Here is a 17,211-nt window from a genome sequence, read left to right as displayed (position 1 = left end):
CCTGCTTCAATCTCCATTCACTGAGTGGATTAAATCAGCTCTCATCACCGCTGATCTGCCGTGAGGAATGGGATTAATCAATCGGCGACAGTACATCTAACTGCAAATTGAAAACTGTGCTTATCACTGAGCATGTAGCTCCATGGATCTGGTGTTATTTTGGTGTCATGTTGAGTGGGTGGCTTTCTCTCCATAAGAGAACACCAATCACACAAAACTCAGATGTGTAAACTGACCAATTTATGGCACTTGTATCAACTGGCAGATATGAGGCATTAGAAAACGGCAATAAATAAAAGTGAACAAGGGTTGGTTAGAGTATCAGCTAGCAAATATGAATTTTATGACAGACATGACCACATCTTTCTTTCATTGAATAAGGTTTGGTTATTACTAACCATGGTTTACTTCCTAAAGGAGGTGTTTCGTCTTGAATTGTATTCAGATGTATTCAGGCTCTGTCAAACTGTGATCAGGTCTCAGGTCTTAGAAGTCTTAAAAATCTGAAATCTGAATCACCGTAATGGTGCTGCTGATGGTTCCCCACATTCAAACCTCTGATTGGATCAATACATTGTCAGATAATTGTTTAGTCGTGAGGTGGAGTTTAATCACTACTGTTGCTGACAGCTGATTATGTCACAGTGTCACAACATTGAAAAAGACAGCCACTTCACTGAAGAAAAAAAAGGATTGAGAAACAATCAAAATGTTTTTAAGTTTTAGACAAGAGTAAAGGTTACAGAGGGGAAGATATATATGAATTGTTTGATATGCTAAATCTTAATTGTCTAATATTTAATATAACAGTTTGACAGATGGACTCTGAGAGGAACGTCGCATTTCATTTGGTTAATCCTTGATGCTGAGCTTCTCTGCTGTCAGCCTTCTTCTCTGTCTTGATCTGGAAAAGATACAGCAGAGTTTATGGACATCAGATGTGATGGGTACCAACAGAGAATGTTGTGTATCTCACAGGTATTGAGCTGATTTAGTATCTACAGTATGTCATTTGCACTACCTTTACCAGGAAGTGAAGCACAGGTAGTGTTAAAACTAAAGGATTATATTTTATAGAATGCATTTATCTGCAGTCACTGAAATTCATCTGTCATATGGTACTTCCAATTCCCAATAAAAGATAAAATAATATATTAAGTGATAACCCTAAAACCGAAGTTATGATGGCTACATACAGACCTGATCTTTTTCATGGTGTTTAGAAGAGTGTATTGTTCAGGATATTTGAATGTGAGATGTAAAACTGTTAACTCGGTACCCAAGTGCATGAAAGGCAAATGCAAAATTGTGGCGTAATCAGTCAACAGCAGATTAAATCATGCATAATTAACTGCACAAAAATGGATAAAAACAATGTAATTAATGTTGCACATTCAATCATTAATCAAATTTTCATGGTTTTCAAAGGAAAAGCAAATGACCTCTCAAAAGTTGAGGAAGCCATTATTGGTCTGAAATAATTTGCAAACTTAACTTGGCATGCTGACAGCATTTTTATATACTGTGTTTTAAAAGAACCTAATCAATCTCACAACAATATGAAAGACGTGGATTTCTGTATCCTCTCAGCTTAACTACAAATGTATTCTGGTAAAACAAGCGTGGTCTTTACTATATACTTTTGACTAAAAAAATATCTACTCTGCAGACTTGTTTATTTAACACTGATGCTGCGCTGCTCTTTGCTGCCCTCACGTGCCTCTTAGGGGAACTTTCTTCACCTTTTGTCCAATCCATTCACACACCTCTACTATGTTCCAAAAGTCTAACTAAGGCTGGATCACCAAAAACACTGACTCCTTGAATATAAGAATGCCTGAGCTGAGAATTAGCTTGACTGGTATTGCTCCTGCCTGGGAGCTGATGTTGCCCCACGTGATTACATGTGCAAGAAATGTTCCAGACACACCATACCAGGTGGAGAGCAAACGCCTGCACACACTGCACAAGCTCATTTTAAAATGGATCTATTATTGTAGCTTCTCATTGGACATAGAGATTAGGTTGTTATATATCGGTTACGTATCTAGTACCTAAACCACAGGCCTCCAGTGCGAGTTAGCCGTCCAATAGGGAGCTGAACCCTGTCAACCCCCCCATGGCAGAATATGGGACATCCCTACCTACTGGCAGACCCCGCGCCTCCCTCTCAGGTTTTGTCTCAACCTGCAAAAAAAAACAAAAAATTAAAAATTAAAAATTATATGATTTGAATTCAAATTATGAGAAGTGTGCAACTGTATGTATGTGGAGAAAGGGCAGCAATACTATGCTATGTGTAAGCTATGTCTTGCAAGAGCCCGTGTTTGATGTTTGACTCTAATCACCCGGGTCTGATGGGCAGAGCTGGGCTGGCCACACCCACAGGTGTAGGAGCTCTGGAACCCAGAACAGGAACTGCCTGAAAAAATTAGTTATTAGGAAACAGGTGTATGAAAATCATCTTGAATATTAATTGTATATATAATTCCACCTGGGTAAGAGTTCATTTGGGCTGGAGTGAACTACTACTGTCTTTAAATGTAGTGATTTCACACTCACACTTCTTGCACAAGTGACCAGTAGCTTCACTGTGATCCTGAGGTAGGTGTTTACACCTGCATCGGACAGGGTTTGGCCCATTTCGAGGAACATACTGGTATGAAGGACAGTGACATCCCCTGACCTGGCATGGTAAGGCCAGGGGCCGCTCAGAGGGAACCACTTCAAAGTCTGTCTTATGTTGCTTGTACCTGGACGAGATTATACCACAAATAATTAAAATGTATTTGTGTATTTATGTTTACGTGTAAGGGAGAATGTTTGATTTAATGTGTTATGGTATAATGTACTACCTATGTGTGCAGAAGCACGGTGTCTCCGGACCAATGAGTTTGCAGTCGATACCTTCTGGCATCCCAAAGCTCACATACAGCCTGTTTTTCATGCGTCGTGGGAGCACCGTCCTCTTGTATTCCTCATATTGCTCTGGGGTGAACAGTCTGCCTCCATCATCATCACCCACAATCCTTGAAAAGACAAACCACCATTAAATACAGTAAAGATTCTTATTGAAAAGATAACCTTGCTACACAATTAACTGAACAATCTATAACAAAATGGTAATTAAGTTATTTCAGCATTTGTATTGTGCTCAAAAGTGTATGGAAAACCTTCTGGAGATTAGCTTAAAGCCTAGATCTAGTGTAAAAGCATACTGTGTAACATTGAGACAAACCTTCTGTACTCCAAATACTCATCCACTGCTTTTAAAGCTGATTTATCGAGATATATTGTCTCCATTGTCAGATATCCAAAACTGACAGCTGTGGGCCTTTTGTTTTGCACAGCAAACAACTAGCGTTTACCCCCAGCTTTGAGGTTACCCTGGAAATGGTTGTTAAGGTCCCTCTAACGGTTGCAAATTAAACTGCAATAAATAAAAATAAATAAAATAAAATAATAATAATGATAATAATAACAGGCCTAGAGGGAGAGAAAAACTGAAAAAATTGTTAGTTTATCTAAAGTACAATTAAGCTAGCTATAATTAACATTAGCAGCCTTGTAGCTTAGCTAGTACCCTGACCACTACACTATAACACAACACAACACGAGCGCTATATGTTCTGGCTTTATAGCTTTAATCAAAGCTGGTCTGTAGCTGAACGGTTTACCTGCGCTAAATATTACAACTATTATTTTTTCTTAGTCAGATGTCTTGTGTTAAATCGAGAGAGAGCGAGCAGTATGAATACATTTCCCAAAATGCCATGGTAATGACGCACGCAGTAGACGTTCAGGGGAACCATGACAGTTCGCACAGATGCATGCTTGGAATTCTAGCTGGCGACTCTCGCCAGCAATGACCCCAATGTTTTCGAGACCGTAGAGGAAGAAGCCGAACTGACTACCAGTGTGAACAAACACGTCAACATAAAGACCGGCAGGTTACTTTTTAAATTTTTTTTATTTTTTTAATTTTAAACGGAGACAGCGAGCTCTTTCCCCCAGCGACAGTATCAACAGCCCAGGGTTGTCAAACAACAAGCATCATTCAGTGTCAGCCAGAGGTAGCGGCTGGAGCTCACAGTTGTCTCTTCCCTGCTTCTCTGGAGCCTGGTAATTTCAGCGTCAGCAACAAGATATCTTCTAAGCCAAAACACTGAGGTAAATTTTATGTTTTTTTATGGGAATTGCTCCTTTTGAAGATAACGTGTTCTCTTTTTGTTGACTGCCAAGTTTGAGTGTGGCCGAGCTAACTTGTCGAGCTAACATGGAACGCTAGAGGAGTTGGAAACAGCTTTAGCGGTGCTCGAGCGGCTGCTAACAATTATTTTAAAAACCAATTTTAAGTTAGAAAGTCTTGAAACTAAACGTCCAAAGTTTACTTATCTTTATGCATGTTTCATCTGTCATTCGTCGCCGGAGTGTTGGTTGGCTTATTAGGTAGGCTTACTTTTCACCTATGTGTGTGAACATAACGATAAGTTCAGCGAGTCAACATGTTTGCTAAGTTGTCAGTCTTTGGTTAGTTACTAGGACTGTCTTTATGCTGTTGGAGTCTCAAAGTAACAGTATCATGTCATGCTAGGCACATAAACCTCCTTATCCGTTACCACATTTCAGTTTTTAGTTTATGCTCTGCAGATCAGATGCTAAAGTCTGTTGAGTCACAGGTGACAGCTGCTGTGGTCAATATTTAACCTCTAGATTAGGTATTTTTTACTGAGCATCATCCCTGTTAATCGTCTCTTTAGGTAAAGTATATTTAATCAGTATTCAAAACAAGTGGAACATTCATTGTCTGAAGCCGTGGCTTAAATGATGTGCCTTCCATAGAACAATGACCAGGTCTGATCAATATCCTGGCATGTGAATGAAGACGGGACAGTGTCTGATTACCAATCCTCTTCTAGTTGTCAACAAGTGTCAACCTAAAGATGAATATGATCTATTGACTGAAGTGTGGAAGCCACAGAACATCATTTTGAAGGCTTATCAGTTTCTTCCCTGCGGCTGACATGGCTAATGTGTTTACATAACACCTTATCTGTCCTTGATTGTGCATATAGCGCTTCTGGTTTTATTTTGTTTCGTTGTTTTCTTGGAAATTAACAGCACTTTGGTGAATGGTTAAAATTAGCTTAGTTAATGTGACATCTATATTTTTATTGGGAAACGGCAAACTTCATGGTCAGAATGTGATGCCAAAAACATTAGTCACCTGCCTAGAAGTGAAGCTATTTTTTTTCAGCACCTGAGGTAGAGATTTGTTGTTACGACTGGAAGTGCTTCTGCGTGTTTGTCAGAATGCATTTTGCTTCCTGATTGGTTTCAACTGTTACTTTCTCATTGCTTTCATCTCCCTAGTCCTTGCATGCTGGTACATAGTATCGCTGTCATAGGAAGGATGTGTTTTTGTGTGTGTGTTTTTGTGTGTGTGTGTGTGTGTGTGTGTGTGTGTGTGTGTGTGTGTGTGTGTGTGTGTGTGTGTGGATAGACAAGGTGAAGCCTCACTAAATGGATTCTGTTACCTCTCTTTTCATAATTTATTCCCTCAGTCATTGTCTCCCCTCAGACCTCAATAGGAAGTGACACTCCCAAACCCAAGAGAGAGCGCAGAGAATAAACTTTGTGAAAAGTCGTGAAAACTGAGAAATTTCCCCAGCATATGCACTGTGCACTCTCAGGCTATTTGTAACCATTGTGGAGGTGCGATTAGAGAATGAATGCCTTCTATGCATCTGTCTGTTTCTGTGTCTCCTATCCTGAGCTGTAAAGTGGGTCCCATGAAATCTAAACTGGTAATCAGGTTTCTGGGCTAAGAGGGCTGTAAAAGATTTGTTGATGAGTGGGCTATTGTGCACCCTGACCCAAAGCAGCAAAGAAATCTGTCTTTTATAATAGCTAAATAGTCTGGGAAGTCACTTTGATGTGGCCACCAGCTCCTTGCCAGTAATGACGAGGTGGATTTTGTTCTTCATCCAGCACATGCAGTGGTGTTCTTGAGTGTTGGAAAATATTGGATTTATCCACCCAGAAATCCTCACAGTCATTCTCAATAAAAACCACAATGCTCAGCTGGGCTCTGAGCCTAGTATGAAATAACGTAGATGGACTACAAAAATGATGCTTTAAATTGTTTTTGGTTTGTAGAATGTCAGGTTCTTTTCCTAGTTCATGACATTATCTCTCCTAAATTAATCAATAAAAACTGACAATAAAATGTGTATTTCTTTCTTGTTGTTAATTTTATCTTTTCTGTCTGTCTTTTCCAACATAGTCAACAATGTCTGCCAACCCCCTGCATGAAAGCCCAGTCTACATTCGTGATTTGGGGTTAGACATCTTGAAACCAAAGTCCCCTCCCAAAAACCCCTGAAGATTGGTCTCTGTGGGTGTCAGATTCTTTCTGGTTCCACTTCCTGACATCTGCTGTTGTTCAACACTTTCTCACCTCCCAGCAGGGGCAGGATGCTCTAGTTGTTTGGGATACTTCCTCTACTGTATGGGTATTAGGCAAGCACAGGCCCTGCTGAAATTCAGTTGAGCAAGGTGCTGAATCCATACCATCTCTAGGAATGCTTTGTAGCAGACTTTAATCTCTGATCTCTCTGGGAATAAGGACAGCAGAAAATTTCATTGCAGGAATCAACAAACTGTCACACACTTGATCAAAGATAAGACCTTCAGCCTCAGACCAGGCTTCTTTAGTTCCCCTTCTCTTCACCACTCCCAGTACCATGCTGGGTGTGCTCCTGCGGAGGAACATGTCCCACAAGCTGAGTGTGCTGCTGCTGGTATTCGGCCTGGCATGGGGTCTTATGCTGTTGCGCTACACTGCGCAGCAGCCTCGACATCAGAGCAGCACTGAGCTACGTGAGCAGATCCTGGAGCTCAGTCGGCGATATGTCAAGGTCCTGACAGAGGAGAACCAGAATGCGCCAGGGGGGCCACAGGGAACGTCCATGGCTGGTTATGGTAAGTATTTAAGAAAAAGGGTTACCACTCTCTTTCCTGCATATAAAATTACTTGCATACTCCCGTATGAACATTGTGTGTTTCATAGTTGTGAAAAAGCATTGACTTATTTTTGTCCTTGTGTTTTCTTTCTCTTCCTTTCTATTTTATACACACAGCTGATCTGAAGAGGACGATAGCTGTGTTGCTGGATGACATCCTGACGCGGCTGGTCAAATTGGAGGGGAAAATCGAATTGGTGGTCAATGCTTCCTCCACTAACACTTCCCACACAGCAGGGGGCGTCCTTGCCTCCAGCCATCCTGGGACGCCTCGCCTTCACCCACACATCCCTAATAGGCCTCGACCACATCAAGGAGCATAGCTTTGTTAGAGTTTTTGTTTTGAGCACATCACACTTTTCCAGCATTTATCACTGATGTAACAACATCAGACAAATGAAAAGCAATAGGGAGACATATGGACATCCAGAAACTTAAAATTTGGGATGCATCTCAGAAATGTTTAGCCAGCTCAGAGGGAAGAGAGGACTTCATGCTATGTCCTATCATATGCTGATATTTATTTTGGGTTTTTTTTTACCAAGCCTATCCAGTGCATTTTTATATTTTTATTGCTGATTTTATTCAGCTTAAATTTTAGCAGTTTTATAATGCCATATTTGAAACTTGTGACTGTTTAAGTGAATGCAAAGAGGTATAAACACTCTTGGAACTGACGTTGAATCTCATACGCATCATAAAAATGGCTTAAAATGCTCCTCATTGTAAAAATTTTACAATACTGCTTCAACATATCAAGATGCTGAACTAAACGGTACAGTCACAATATTTAGGAATAGCAATATTTCAGTTTTTGCTGGTGCAGTTGCTAAATACTATATGAAGAAGATTCTTCTTTTAGCTTACGCATGTACTGATTTTAAGGATAATTAAACTGTATAGTTCACCTGGAAGAGATAATCCAAAGAATGGTATTTGCACTCCATCTGAGGGAAGTATAAAAGTATTTACAATTGCTGCGAGACAATGTGGGGTTTATGCAGACTATGATGGGACGATGCTTGTTTGCCACTGTAAACATGAGCATGTGTGTGATTCGTCTCCCCTTAACCGGTGTTGAGAGATGTTTTCATTTAGATATGGAACAGACTGAATGTACTCTGTGGTCAGTTTCTAGCCCTATAGTGGTGTAAAATGACTGACCTACTGCTTACACATGTTCAGGGTTCATGTTGCACTGTGACTCTATAGACATTTTCTAAAAATACTGGGCTAATCCAACTTTGACTTTAGGGATATTTTAGGCTCTGAAATGTTAATTATTCCAGCCTGCCTGCTGAGTATGGTTTCCATAATACTGAGAAACTCTGCCGAAATACCTCACCTTGTCCTGCCTAGAGGTAGAAAATCTTTAATTTGCTCATCATGATGCTCATTAACATGATGACTTTGTCCTGCCACAAAAATGGGCAATACGTTTATCAGTATTACTTGGAGATTGTATGAGACAGAGTTAATGTGGGTGGAAAACTAAAATATGAAAAAAATGTGATTAAAACAACTGAGTGATGCCATGATTTTACTGTGCTTTATAATGCTAAAGTAGAAATAATGGTGAGCCAGTCAGCTGCTGTCAGATAGCTTTACAAATAAATTGACCCCGTGGAAAAATGACCCCCCCCCCCAACATTTAAATCAATGTTGATATCAGACCCCCCACTCATTACCTATACATTAAATGTGGGAGAGAAAAAAATATGCCTTGTGTCATTCAGGACATCTTAGTTATGAATCCAGTTTTATTGGCCTCCATCCAAAGATTCAACCTGTGGTTCCCAAAAAGGACACCCTCCATGTGTCTTTAAGAGGTGTGTGTGTCCGTTTAAGTGAATGTATAAAGATGAGTTTTCAAGCTATACTAACCCACTGCAAATGGCTGAGGTAATTGACCTGATAATTTACCAGCCAAATCTTGGTTTATAATGGTCAGTGATGGAAAGTAACAAAGTACATTTACTCAAGTACTTTATTTAAATACAATTTTACATACTTATACTTTACTTGAGGTTTTTATGTTTTCTTTTCTGCTTCTCCAAAGTAACTGCTTCTCCAAAGTAACTACAATTACTTTACTTGACAGCTGTCAAGTAAAGTAATTATAGTTACTTTGCAGATAAGAATTTTACATATAAGAAAATGGTCAGATTCTAAAATATGATCCATTATTTCGGATTAGTCTACCCAACAGTGTTATATATAGACTGGTTAAAATTAATTCCCTGTCAATAAGCGTAAAAGTTTAAATATGTCTCTCAGAATAATTTTTCGTAAATATTATTTGAGTGACTGTATCAATAAATGGGGCATTCTACATGCCGAGTACTTTTACTTGTGAAGATTTTAAATGCCTGTAATGGAGTGAATCTTATGGTGTTGTATAACCCTTACTTAAGAGAAAGTTTTCAGGGTGTGTTATGAGACGTTCAAGTGCGCCTCGTTATTTGCATGAAGGGGGCGTGGGCGACGAGGAGGGAGATGACGTCAGATTCTGCAGTACCCAAACATACAACCCATCTCACGCGCCATCTTCTAGCTAATAACCAGCCAGAATAGAATATTGTTTAAAACCTCAGTGCACTTTGTTTCTGTTAAAATACGTGGTCCTGTTAGCTATAGTGAACAATGAGCGACATCGAGGATGGAAACTGTGAAGCACGGGTAAGTAGTTACAGCGAATGATAACATATCTCCTTTTCTTTCTTTTTCATTTTCTTCCGTGTGGCTGCCGATAAAGCACACTGTAGGAGAATTCACCGCTAGCTAATGTACATTTGAGCTAATGCTAAATTAATAGCTTAACGTCGATGTGACATGCTTTGTTGGCTTGCCATACCTCTGTTAGAGAGGAAGAGAGGTGCTGTGTATTTGCCTCAAGCCGACACTCTTAATAGTGTTTTACGTGAACGGTTCCCGCTCTGCTAGCAATACTGCTTCAACCAAACTCCTTCAGCGGTAGCTAGCAAGCTAGCCACCGTTAGCTTAAAATGACCGGGGTTACACTTGATATTTTTTAAATTATCCTATTTTTTTATTTTATTTGATCCAATTTTCAGTTAAATTTATTGCACTTATTTGTTTATGAAATCTATTACGAACTATCTTCGACGTTTGATTGACGGTCGTTTATGCGGACATCACTGCTATTGCTGATACAATCATTGCACATTGGCCACCTGGGTTTTTGTTTTGTCTGTTCTAGCATTTAATTATAGTGGATGTAGTCCTAAACCACTCTTCCTTCCCTGCTTTCACGCTCTGAATTAGTAATCTGAAACACTGCTAAAACACATAATCTACCTAAACTCTTTACTTGTAACCTTATAATTTAAATTGTTGTAACTTTGCTAATTTACGTAATTTTGTGGAATATTAAAACTTAATGTAACTGTACTGCATTCAGTGTTCCTTTTCATTCATTTAAGATTTTATCCTTTTCTTAAACCTATGATCTTAATTTTATTGAATGTTCTTTTTTCATTAAGGTTATTGATCGTGAAGGATTTGAAGAGTTTTATCCAAGAATGATGAAGAAAATTTTCAAGATAAAAGAAGGCTAATGAAAACATGTACAGAGCAGAACATAGAAGTGGAAAGGGAGGAAATGTGACGGAAGAATGGTGTCAGATAGAAGCGCTTGCAGTGTAATGGCTAAAATGAAACTGGTTTCAGTTTGGGTGAAGAGAGGAAAAACAGACCTGGAATCAGAAAATGAGAAAACTGAAAAAAGAAGAATGAAGAAGGATAGAAATCCTGAGAGAAGGGAGTAGCGTGTAAAGAATCTGGAAGAATGAATGTGTCTCTAGGTTAAGTAAATATAATGTTTGTGTCTCATATGTCTTTTCTTTACTATGCTCTCTGTCTGTAACATAAAGATGCATGTTTTATTTTTTCCCTTGATGGCCCAGGTGGACATTGAAATAGACCTGTGATGTACATTTGTTATATATTGAATATATGTCACATTGTACGCCAAATATGTATTTATAGAAATTATAAGATTACTAACCTTTTCCTTCACAGTACATAAGGTGTACATTTTAGACAGGTGAACTGTATGCGTGCAACATACTCTACCACATCTCACTACTCTGTGCTTGATTGTGTTTGTGTGTAAAGAAATAAATTAATTTGTCCATGAGAAAGTTGTTAACATGCTACTGTGGCAATAGGGGTCACGGTCCCCATCTAAATCGGACCATGGGAGTCCAGCTCGGGTCAAGTCGGAGAGCAGGTCTGGCTCCCCGAGCCCATCCCGGGCTTCCAAACACTCTGGGTCACGATCCCGCTCTCGATCAAAATCTAGGTATGTTGTCTCCATTTTGAAATGACCTTTAATGATATTGTAATCACATCAAAAAAAAAAGCTCATTGGTGGCGGAAATATGTCACTCAGTTAGAGGGTACTTTGAAGCCGCCCTTCTCTTTTCTGTCATCTGTAACTGTCTCATCTGTTATACCATTAAATTCAATGCCTTTCCTCCTCTACACCATCCTTTTAAGGTCTCGTTCTAGGCGGCACTCAAACCGCCGCTATAGCCGTTCACGCTCTCGGTCCTATTCCCATCGGAGGAAGTCCCGCTCTCGTTCGTACAGCCCCGAATACCGCCGCAGGAGGAGCCAGAGCACTTCCCCTATGTCAAACCGGCGCCGCCACAATGGCAGCAGGGTGAGTGTGACCAGATCTGAAGTAAGGGAAATGAACATAGGAGAACCGAAGAACACCATGTATGCTCACAAATATTTATAAGGTGTTAGTACTGACATTATGACCATATACAGATTTTTTTGGGGGGTGACTTGTTGAACATCTTAGCCTTTAATTAATGGGGACATGGGCATATACTGCACGACTTGTTACTTGATAAATTAAATCCAAAACTAGACAATGCACTCAGTAGCGCACAGACTTCCATCAAGGCAAATGTCAAAAAACATACACCAGACTTCGGAGAAACAAATTCAGATAGTAAATGATCTGGATGTGCCCCAGAATGAATTGGGTCCCCCCACCAAGTTCTGTGCAAATCAGCTCAGTACTTTTTTCGTAACCCTGCTAACAAACAAACCAAACCAACAAACAGACATGGGTGAAAACATAACCTCCTTGGCGAAGATGATTAGTCATGCTCAATGTTTTGGGAGGACACACTTTTTTGAGAAGAAAGTCTGGTCTGTAAGTTTAAAAAAATATTTAAATGTATTTCACCAAAGTAGACACATTTAAAGCTGCTGCATGCTTTCACAGTCATCAGGCTAATCTCGCCAAAACGTCTTGCCTTTTATATCTCATTATTTCAGCACTTTGTCTTTTTATTTAGATAAATCTATAGCAAGCAAAATGACTTATATAGCTTACACACTGTGTTTTGCGTATGGATTTGAGTTGCACTGCTAAAAACCAATTTATAAGGATTATTTGATTTAAGTAGCACTTAGTTTTAAGTCAAGTGCAAAAGGATTTCTCATTGTTTTATTTGTGAGCAGGTATTTTATCAGATGATTTTGGGTGATGCGGTGGGAAACCACTTTCACATGACATTTATAACCCCTTTTATTAACCTTCCCATCCTTTCATTATATCAACAGAGCCATGACTTCACAAAAGAAGCATACAGTCATGGCGGTGATGCTGATGTTAGGGTATGTAGACCTTCTGACATATTTTGGGAAAGAGTTATGTAATGTGGGTGTGTTGATCAAAGGTGCTGCTCCCAGTGTAGTACAAGATGATGGATATAGAGGTAAATACAACCAGGTAGAAATAAAACAGAACTTGGTATATTCAGACAAGGGGGGTGGTTTGCAAACAGAATGGCATTTTACACTGATTTTGATATCTGCAGTGTACATTGGATAACCTACCCAGTTAAAAATAAATTTTGTAACACCAGTGCAAAATGGGCATTAGACAGCATATCAATATTTAAGCTATATAAAACGTGTTATCAGTATTTAAATTATTGGATGTTAATTTCATTGTACATATATTATATGTTGGGTATTTTAGTTAGTGCATGTGTGTGTGTATGCAGTTTTCCCTGTATTTTAGTTATAATGTGCTGTATATATTTCATTATGACAATAGCTAGCAACATATGAACGGATAAAAAAAATATCATAGGAATGTATACCTCTTAAGTTAATGCATCCAAAAACTTTTCTGTGACAACGAAGCTTTTAAAGCTTTGACATAACTGCAAAGGGAAAATGCAGGTGCAAACATGTTTGAAAAACTACATTTTACACTTGGATACATTGATGTTTAGTAATAAATCTAAGCTTTGTATATCTTTTATTAAATAAATTCCTCGCTTCCTATCTGGCATGGATTCTCCTAAAATGAACATTTTCTTGCAGCACCATATTTGACCACAGTTTGTGTGAAGTCAGTAATGTTTGTAACAAACTGCTGCTTTAAGAGGTCCATGTGATAATGCAAGTGAGATTTTGAAAGCAAGCAGATGGCAAATGAAATGGTTTCCACTATGTTTAGGTGTCCCCAGGGTTTTTTTGAAAGCAGTTTAAGGGGTTATTAAAGCTGTCATAGTTTACCCACTGAGCATTTACTGTTGCACTGGTACAACTGGCGATGCATAGAGGGAAAGGTTTTGGTACTCTGTTGTAAAATGTGCATAGAGTCATACCTTTTTAGTAATAAATTATTAAGTGTCTTAGTTGTAAGCCAAAAGTCATAATGTAAGAGCAAGTATCCAAAGTAGACTGAGTTTTTCTTCCTAAACAGTGAAAAACAAATCTGAAGCAAATGTATAAATAAGGCTTTAAAAATTCTAAATGAATTAATGCAAGATATTTTCTTAGTGATGTATTGTTTTCTGTGCTTTGGTTTTGAAAAGAGGTACTTCTACAGTCTGTGTAATGTGCCCAGAGTATTAAACATGTGTAATGCCACTGTATGAATGACGAATCATGTTTGTATACTAATGTAAATGGGATTTTTTTTATGCAAAACAAAATGGGTAGATGCTGTAAGCCACACCATCAACTCTGACCCCTATTGTTGACCCTTCCAGGCGAACCCTGACCCCAGCACATGTTTGGGGGTTTTTGGCTTGAGCCTGTACACCACAGAGCGTGACCTGAGGGAAGTGTTTTCACGCTATGGTCCTTTGGCCGGGGTCAATGTGGTGTACGACCAGCGCACGGGTCGTTCCCGTGGCTTTGCCTTTGTGTACTTTGAAAGACTTGAGGATTCCAAAGAGGTATGGGAAATGTTTATGATTATATTTATTAGTCAGATGGTCGGTGAGCCTCAGTCCTGGTCCCATTTGTTTTCTGTCCTTTGATTTAGTTAATTATGTTCACTGGGGTTCCAAGTTTAAAGTACTGACTGATTAGATGGCTAGAGTGAAAAGTGGCATATCTTTGGGTCCTGAGAACTAGTAAGTTAAATGCAGTCCTGGCATTGATTATTGCCCTTTGCCCCTTTTTTGATTAGTTCAAGTTGAAATATCTTTTTAAATTGTAAGTCTTTACATCCATATATGGTCACCAGCAACTACATATTGTTTGGCAGTTAGTTTTCATAGTGGTAGTACATGCAGATTCAAAGATCCTCCACTTCAGATAAGGCCACATCTTTTTCTTTTTTCTTTTTTTTTTTTCTTTTTCTTTTTCTGGATTTATATAGGTGTGATTACATGAGTACACCACTAGGTGTCTGCCTTGCCAAGAATTCCCTTAGACCTAGCAGTCATGCGTCTCATTGCAAGGGTTACAGTGTGTAATGTAGGTGGGCCTTTGTGAATTAAATGATTTTTACCAAAAGGCCTGCAATAGTCTGATAACATCTTTGTCTTGTCCTCCCTCTTGTGTTCCCTAGGCAATGGAGCGAGCCAACGGCATGGAGCTGGATGGGAGGCGCATCAGAGTGGATTATTCCATTACCAAACGTCCCCATACCCCCACACCAGGGATCTACATGGGCCGACCAACTCAGTAAGATCAACACGAATGTCAAGTCTTACATATCAGTTTCCTGTGTGGCATTTGATTTACATCACACAGTTGGAGTCCCTAAGAAGCACAAATGTGCATTTGAGAAATCAGGAGTGAAGCACTGAGATAGTGTAATGCTCTGATGTCAGAGCTTACTCATGTCATTTGTGTGTCTTATTGTGTTTCCTTTCTTGAAAAACCTTTGTGATTTGTAACCATTTATACTGATTTTGACATGGTGCTGTGTTTCACAAGAGATGAGATGCCTGAAAGTCATGGCCTTGTTTCTCTGATTTCAACAGCAATGGTGGCGGCGGGGGCGGCGGTGGCGGCGGCAGCAGCAGGAGGGGGAGAGACTCGTACTATGACCGTGGCTATGACCGCTATGACAGATATGACGAGTATGACTATAGGTATAGGTAAGTAATCATTTGAGAGTACAAAGTCAGTGTTCTTCTCTTATGTGGGAGAAAATGTATTCAATTTTCTTTGTATCTTTGCAGTCGCAGGCGCTCCCCATCACCCTACTACAGCCGATACAGGTCCCGCTCACGGTCTCGCTCCTACAGCCCACGTAAGTGTGAAGAGAAATGCAAACAATAGAAAGCTTGCTTAACTGCATCTATTGTATCATCCTTAGACATGAAATCAGACTGGTGCTAGTATGAATATTTAAACACATTTATGTACCTTACTCACTGGTGAAAACAGATAGATTCTATTAATATATTACTGACTCATTACTGTACTAATATGAATTTTATATTTTCTTTTTGCAGGACGATACTAAGTTGCTTCTTTCAATGTTCAGCTTCCCTCCAATAATCGATGGTGTGGGACTCATCAAGGTGTTTTCAGAGGGGAACATTTTGTCCTAGCATGTCTATATGAGCAGAGAGTTTGAGATAGTTCTTGTTTACATGCAATAGATGTCTTAATTTTTAGACGTTTTTGATGCATCCATGTTGAGTGTGAGCAAAGAACTTAGCAACTGTTGGTTACTGTTGCATAATTCTTAGACTTGCATCCTTCCTTCCCTCTTTATTTTCTGCAGCAGTGACACCTTTTTGTTTTGTTATGCGACGGTTAAAGAGATTTATTGCACTAATCAATGTTATCATTGTCCTTGTGATGGGGAAAGAAAACTTGGTTTTAGTAAATAATGCTGACACTTAACTTTACAATCTGTATTAAGTAACTAATTCTAAGAATAAAGTTGTTTATTTACAGTAAAGATAACAAATTTGATTAATCTCAATATAACCCTGCACTAACTGAGTTTGCTGGTAAGTAGCAGGGAAAATGGTGCTGTAAAAATAAAGTGTTACTATGCCATCAGTGGTTGGTTCTCTGCTCACATTCACTTGTTTTTTTGTTTTTTTTGTTAGTTGTTTTTTAGTCGAGGGAGTAAAATTTTCAGTTTCTCCAGAGAGTTTTATGTATTGCATTTTTTAAATTGTTGTTTCTTTGTATGGAAATACAAATATATGAAAACTCCAAAGTTTGCAAGGTCTTTTTCTGACTTAATGTGCATGAAATTGAAGTTGGGCTTTGGCTGTATAGGTGGGAGTTGATACTGTAAGTTTAGTGGGTGAGGTGGGAAAACAAGCTGGGAGAGTTTCACAGAACAAGACCAGTGCCAAGATGTTGTGCGCGTTTATGCTCACAAATTTAAAGGAGTTGATCTGTAGCCACTCTTGGAAACCACAATAGATACTCCAAAAGTTCAGTTTTATCTCATTCAGGCTACACCAATGAAAATTTGCAAAGGACTTTTACCAAGCTTTTTTTGGGTAGATTTCATTACATAAGATGCAAAGTTCACATGTAAGAAAAACAGACTAGATTTGTGAGTATTCTCTTACTAAACGGTTTGTTCTTAGGCATTTCTCAGCGCATATTTATGGTAACAACAAGAGCTTGTCCGTTGCTCAAATTTCATTATCATGGTGGCCATTAAAATACAGAAACTTTCATGTGACTATGATGTACTTCACCTAAATAAAGACATTACTAGAGCATTTCCTTACTCAAAGTAAGCAAACATGTGCTTTACATTATGAAAAGATGACAGAACGAGGCCAGGTTTGTTCTACATAAGATGGTAAGATGTTACCAGACAAATTTCCCTGCATTAAACAAAACCTTGTAGATTGCATCAACACAACATCAAAACCAGTTTTTGTCCCAGACGGATACAGTTTTAGAT

At 39.0% G+C, this 17,211-nt stretch overlaps 3 protein-coding genes across 5 annotated transcripts; 2 read left to right on the top strand and 1 right to left on the bottom strand.

Annotated features, from left to right (window-relative positions):
- Positions 1-253: 253 nt before the first annotated feature.
- On the bottom strand, positions 254-3,786 carry fam221a (family with sequence similarity 221 member A). Of its 3 annotated transcripts, none has more exons than XM_040121419.1 (7): positions 3,678-3,786; positions 3,239-3,430; positions 2,856-3,029; positions 2,563-2,753; positions 2,349-2,418; positions 2,145-2,187; positions 254-904 (listed from the first exon to the last, which is right to left on the bottom strand). In XM_040121419.1, exons 2-6 carry the CDS (start codon positions 3,301-3,303, stop codon positions 2,145-2,147), a joined length of 543 nt encoding a protein of 180 aa, XP_039977353.1. In that variant the 5' UTR covers positions 3,304-3,430; positions 3,678-3,786; the 3' UTR covers positions 254-904. The 3 variants fall into 3 exon arrangements, with proteins under 3 accessions (XP_039977353.1, XP_039977350.1, XP_039977352.1); XM_040121416.1 differs by having other exon boundaries at positions 2,055-2,187; positions 2,349-2,422; positions 3,678-3,785; XM_040121418.1 differs by having other exon boundaries at positions 2,349-2,422; positions 3,678-3,784.
- Positions 3,787-3,810: 24 nt separating this feature from the next.
- Positions 3,811-9,333, top strand: ccdc126 (coiled-coil domain containing 126). Its single transcript, XM_040121420.1, has 3 exons — positions 3,811-4,170; positions 6,287-6,984; positions 7,143-9,333. The coding sequence occupies exons 2-3, from the start codon at positions 6,747-6,749 to the stop codon at positions 7,346-7,348; spliced, it is 444 nt and encodes a 147-aa protein (XP_039977354.1). The 5' UTR covers positions 3,811-4,170; positions 6,287-6,746; the 3' UTR covers positions 7,349-9,333.
- Positions 9,334-9,591: 258 nt separating this feature from the next.
- On the top strand, positions 9,592-16,467 carry tra2a (transformer 2 alpha homolog). Its single transcript, XM_040121415.1, has 9 exons — positions 9,592-9,704; positions 11,216-11,349; positions 11,547-11,712; positions 12,633-12,686; positions 14,078-14,266; positions 14,887-15,002; positions 15,305-15,421; positions 15,506-15,576; positions 15,782-16,467. Exons 1-9 carry the CDS (start codon positions 9,669-9,671, stop codon positions 15,790-15,792), a joined length of 894 nt encoding a protein of 297 aa, XP_039977349.1. The 5' UTR covers positions 9,592-9,668; the 3' UTR covers positions 15,793-16,467.
- The last annotated feature ends 744 nt before the right edge of the window (positions 16,468-17,211 follow it).

This window comes from Xiphias gladius, chromosome 24 (genome assembly GCF_016859285.1).
Source record: "Xiphias gladius isolate SHS-SW01 ecotype Sanya breed wild chromosome 24, ASM1685928v1, whole genome shotgun sequence".
Lineage (NCBI taxonomy): Eukaryota > Metazoa > Chordata > Actinopteri > Istiophoriformes > Xiphiidae > Xiphias > Xiphias gladius.
Note: the sequence above shows the minus strand (reverse complement) of the source record. Positions and strands in the feature narration are given on the sequence as shown.